The 5818-nt window shown below is 30.7% G+C and overlaps 1 protein-coding gene across 1 annotated transcript; it reads left to right on the top strand.

The window, feature by feature from the left end:
• Window positions 1-332: 332 nt before the first annotated feature.
• On the top strand, window positions 333-5584 carry LOC143078740 (transmembrane protein with metallophosphoesterase domain-like). The gene is made up of 5 exons (XM_076253689.1): window positions 333-1019; window positions 1424-1534; window positions 2206-2371; window positions 3403-3542; window positions 4757-5584. Exons 1-5 carry the CDS (start codon window positions 350-352, stop codon window positions 4942-4944), a joined length of 1275 nt encoding a protein of 424 aa, XP_076109804.1. The 5' UTR covers window positions 333-349; the 3' UTR covers window positions 4945-5584.
• Window positions 5585-5818: the final 234 nt, after the last annotated feature.

Here is a 5818-nt window from a genome sequence, read left to right on the forward strand (position 1 = left end):
TATATTTTTGTTAGTATTGGCTGACTGCGTTTACGAATTTGGAGAATGCTTGAAAATAAATTTTACTCCTTTTAAAAGCGTTCATTGCTATCCTATCTAATGTATAAATATTTACTGGTAATTAGGTAAACTACATTACCGCTTAAGATCATGATTATTGTCTTAGTTTCTGTATATTGGCTCAGATTCCCAGGCTATTATTTCATCTGTAGAATATTTTAGGAAAGACAAGATTAGTATACCATTATAAGTATAGTTTTTTAATTAGAAAACGTGTTACACAACTATATAGTTATAATGTCTACTTTCGTTTTATCATTAATGTTGTAAGCGATGTAAACAAACCGGCATGATCATGAAAAGAAAGGGTGCTTTGATCGTCTCGATAGTTGCTATTGTTTTAAGTGTGATATTTGCAGAATCATGGGTGCTTTCGCTAGAAAGCAAATTAAGAGGAAGAATTCTCAGAATTCAAGTTGTGATTATCATACAATGTGGCGTTGCGGTTATATCAATCTTTTTATGGAAAAATCTGTCTACTGTATTTCAGACCAAAGGTCATGATACATCGCCTCCTCGACTTTTTTGGAAATTCATACTTATACTGTATACAATGTTTGCCCATGGAAGTTATTTATCGAACGTCTTTCTTGTAAGAACAGAACCATCAGTCCTAGCCATAGTCAGTTACCTGTGCTTAGGAGCACATGTTCAGATGTTTACCTTCTTGGTCATAGCTAAAGCAGTTGGCTTCATTATCAAACTTTGCAAAAAGAGACCATTGAAAAATAATAGTACAGCTATAATGGCAATGTTTTATGGTTTCTTAATGACAAGTTATGGCTATTATAGAATTTGTCAGCCACCAATGGTTAAAAATGTTACTATTCCAATTAAAAAGTTGCCACCTTCATTGAATGGCTTTACAATTACATTACTCAGTGATATTCATATAGGACCAACTGTTGGAAAGAAACAGCTTGAAGTTGCAGTTGACATAACTAACAGTCTTCAGTCAGGTAATAATATTATTAGGTATACAGTTTATTACATTTTTAATGAGGTGTACAAAAGAAGTAAAAATCTAAACATTATACATGTTAATTGTATAATTATACATGTACAATGTACATGTATGTGCATGTATATTGAAGAAATCATCTTTTTGTAAATTACAATTGTCAGGTCTATTCTACAAAAGTGTATACTACTGTTCATAAATGCTTAATAATTGTATGTAGCATAAACGTGTACTATGTACCTTGTCATTTTATTGACAGAGTCATATTGCAAATTGGTTTACATGTATTATATTTTAAAATACAATATAAAAATAAAATCTCTTAAAAAGATTAAACCAGTATCTACATGTTTATCAATACCAGTATATGAAAATAGTTTCATTTGTATTCACGTTTTTCAGATGTAGTTGTAATTGATGGGGATTTAGTTGATGGTGTTGTTTCAAAGTTAAAGGATGCAGTACAGCCACTGAGGGATATTAAGTCAAAATATGGAATATTTTATGTCACAGGTAATGTACATAAAAATTAGCCGTATGCATAACAATCATTTCAGTATGGATGATATGCATGATTCACATAATTGATATGATGTGCAATGAAAAAACAATCGTAGTTTTTACCTGTAAGCTACATTTCGTATATAATTTTATTGTGACATCCAACACATTCTTATTAGATGCATTTGTAATTTTTTTCTTCCTAAAAAGGGATAGCAGAAATCCCCCAAAATACTGTAAAGTGAAAAATGTACAACTGAGCACACCAACCACTAACAACCTACTCCTCTCAATGTCCTTTCATACAAAAGAAAACAACACCATAAAAATCGGAAATGACCAACATTTTATTATACATGTACATATGTGGTAAAAAGTCTGTGGTCTAGTGTTGAAATTGAATATCATTGATAAAGTCAATTTCTGTTACTTTTCTATTATTAATAAAACATTCAAATCATTCCAAACTCTAATATGTTTCTACACTTCAAGCATTACACTGTTACAAGATGCAACATATTTGTAAGAAAATATATCATGATGGAAATAACAGAATGTAGTAAATAGATAAATACAACATACAACATACATGTACAAGTATTATATGTAAAATAGCAGATGCATGTACAAAATGATATAGAGCCTGAGCAAAATATATATCAAATAAGTTGTTTTATTTCTAGGTAATCATGAATATTATACTATGGATGTTGAAAATTGGATGGAGACATTAAAAGAATTAGGTGTTCATGTTTTACACAATGCTAATGCTAGAGTACCTGCTGACAAAGCAGATGACAATTCCTTATGTTTTGTGGGGACTGATGATATAGAAGCAGATAGGATTAGGTATTATAAATTAATTTATATGGGCAAGAAGATTAATTCCAAAGTGCTCCCATTGTTAGCATGCACATGTCCTATAAAGAATTTAGCCAGTGAAGAAAGCTAAAGCCTATGCAAAATAACTTTAGGAAAATCTGTAACTAACAACACTAAGAATTACATGGGAAGTCTATCTCTTAACTTATAGGTGATGGCATACAAGATCACCACATACTCAATCACATAATTTGGTACTAAACAGAATCATGAATATGAGGAAAAAATACAAATTATAACACTGTGTTAACATTTAAAATATATTTTGTTGATGTTGGTTTTATAGGTGAATTTCTAAATCTCCTGAAATATCCTTGGCTCTTAATTTTTACACATGTTTTTCTGCATTTGTCTTATAAGAGGGAATCATGCCAGTTGGCAGACCAAATAGCTGTACACAAGCTTTTATCTTCTTTGAAAACAAGAAACTAGTCAGCACAATATTGAAAAATAATAATTGAGATCTACAAATATTTTGATGACTGCATATAGAAGTGCAATGTCATTTTGAAAAGTTGTGCTGGGGATGGGATATTCGAAGAAAAAAAATGTCCTGATTTTTGTGGTAATTAATAATATAATTTTGACAATAAAGACAAATTATTTAAATGGGGTTATACTGTATGAATAAAAATATATAATTTCTTTTTGAAAAATAAAAGTTGTTGTGAAAAAGATGGAAATAAAAATAAATAAATGGCATATTCTTGTCAGGTGAGCAAATCAGACTCAGTCTTTGGATCCTCTCAGTCTGGTTTTTAATCATTTTTGTATTGGAACTTTCTTTTCTGTTTTAAAATGTAAGGTGGCCGACTCATCAATGTATGCTCCTTGTATCAACATTATTAAATATAACAAATGATAAGCATTAGAACTATACAATCATCCACACAACAACAAAAAGTTAGATTGAACAAACATAGTCAAGCCTTTTTTCCACTGTTGTGTGGTTTGTTATGGACTTTTTATAATACCATATTATAATGTTTGCATTACAGGTATGATGGACATGGTATGAAACTAGATACTGCCATTAAAGGTTGTTCTACTGAACAAATCACCATTTTATTAGCACATCAGCCAAGTGCAGCAAAAATTGCATTGCAGTCAAATAATAAAATTGATTTAATTCTCTGTGGTAAGTACAATACCAATTTGACCTAAAAAAATAATAAGATAAATATATTTGGTATGCTGTCAAACAGTTTTCACTTGACCTCAACCTCATTTCACAGATCAGTGAACAAGGTTAAGTTTTGATGGTCAAGTCCATATCTCAAATACTATAAGCAATAGGTCTAGTATATTCAGTGTATAGAAGGACTGTAAGGTGTGCATGTCCAACTGGCAGGTGTCATCTGACCTTGACCTCATTTTCATGGTTCAGTGGTTATAGTTAAGTTTTTGTGTTTTGGTCTGTTTTTCCTATACTGTATGCAATAAGTCTACTTTATTCGGTTTATGAGATGATTGTAAGGTGTACATGTCTAGCTGACAAGTGTCATCTGACCTTGACCTCATTTTCATGGTTCAGTGGACAAAATTAAGATTTTGATTTTTTGTCTTTTTTTTTCTAATACTATATACAATAGGTCAAAAATATTTGCTGTATGGAAATATTTTATGATCTATATGTCAGTCGCGCAGGTTTTATTTGACCTTGACCTCATTTTCACGATTCATTGCTCTGTTTACTTTTTGTGTTTTGGTCTGTTTTTATTAAACTATTAGTAATGGGTCAACTATATTTGTTGTATGGAAGAATTGTTAGCTGTACATGCCTGCCTGGCATGGTTCATTTGACCTTGACCTCATTTTCATGGTTCATTGGTCAATGTTTAGTTTTCTTAGTTGATGTTAAGTTTATGTGTTCACGGTTGTGATAAATCTTTATATTTATGACTATCAATATAATATCAATGATTAGTAAAGAAGGCGAGACATTTCAGTGTGTGCATACTTGTTTAATTTTAGTTTCTTGTGTATAATTTGGAGTTTAGTATGACGTCCATTATCACTGAACTAGTAAACAAATTTGTTTAGGGACCAGCTGAAGGAGGCCTCTGAGTGCGTGAGTTTCTCGCTGCATTGAAGAACCATTGGTGGCCTTTGGCTGTTATCTGCTCTATGGTCGGGTTGTTGTCTCTTTGACACATTCCCCATTTCCATTCTCAATTTTATTGAATCTAAGAGTGTTTATTGTATTGTATATTACTAACACACTCATTTATCATTATCATTCAAAACAAGACAACTTAAATTTATAAATGTTTTTTTTTCATTCATTTTATTGTAAAAAGATTTCTGTTTTACTTTTTTAAATGACACAGATTATTTTTTTCTCTATTTCAGGACATACACATGGCGGTCAAATGTTTCCCATAATAATAGGTGCCTATTTCATAAATCCTTTTTATGCTGGATTGTATCAGCATGGAGACTCATTTATTTATGTAACCATGGGGACTTATTACTGGGGATTCCCCATGAGAATTGGCACACAACATGAAATTACAAAAATAACATTAGTGTCAGTATGATTTAAATGATTTTATAGTCTTAATGTACTGAAAAAACATTATTGTTGTTGTATTGTTATCAGTATTGTATAAATTACTTAGTTAATTAATAAGGAAAATTAAGTTCTAATCATCATGACTGAATGCATTTTTCTTTACTGATTTATTTAAATGAACAGTACCAAAATGTATAACGAGAATAATTTACTGTGATTTTTGCCAATTGCAATCAACCATAAAATCCATGTTTGGCAAATTTGTTGTATTTTTATGCCCCACCTACGATAGTAGAGGGGCATTATGTTTTCTGGTCTATGCCTCTGTTTGTCCGTTTGTTTGTCCATGCATCCGTTTGTCCCGCTTCAGGTTAAAGATTTGGTCAAGGTAGTTTTTGATGTAGTTGAAGTCCAATCAACTTGAAACTTAGTACACATGTTCAACATGATATGATCTTTCTAATTTTAATGCCAAATTAAAGTTTTGACCTCAATTTCACGGTCCACTGAACACAGAAAAAGATAGTGCGAAGCTCTGGTTAAAGTTTTACCTAAAGTTTTTGGTCAAGGTAGTTTTTGATGAAGTTGAAGTCCAATCAACTTGAAACTTAGTACACATGTTCCCTATGATATGATCTTTCTAATTTTAATGCCAAATTAAAGTATTTCACTGGTCTATTTTTGAAATTTTCATATTTTTGGTTTGTTAATACTTTTGTATGTTTTTCTATTTCATATTCATAGTTATTTCCCTATAAGACATAGTAAATATTGATTTTCACAATATTATACAAAATGTTAGAAATGCAACTCTCAAATCTATACTAACTGATAGCAATCATATTTTTTTTTTACATTCTTAAGTTATTTGTGATTAAAAGCTTTAATTTGTTCAAAGA

The sequence above is a fragment of the Mytilus galloprovincialis genome, chromosome 6 (assembly GCF_965363235.1).
Source record: "Mytilus galloprovincialis chromosome 6, xbMytGall1.hap1.1, whole genome shotgun sequence".
NCBI classification, from domain to species: Eukaryota; Metazoa; Mollusca; class Bivalvia; order Mytilida; family Mytilidae; genus Mytilus; species Mytilus galloprovincialis.

Bases quoted from the DNA above. Each gene is read 5' to 3' on its own strand.
- LOC143078740 (XM_076253689.1), top strand. From the start codon at position 350: ATGATCATGAAAAGAAAGGGTGCTTTGATCGTCTCGATAGTTGCTATT. The intron at 1,535-2,205 runs GTAATGTACATA...TTTTATTTCTAG, and splicing joins TGGAATATTTTATGTCACAG to GTAATCATGAATATTATACT. The intron at 2,372-3,402 runs GTATTATAAATT...TTTGCATTACAG, and splicing joins ATAGAAGCAGATAGGATTAG to GTATGATGGACATGGTATGA.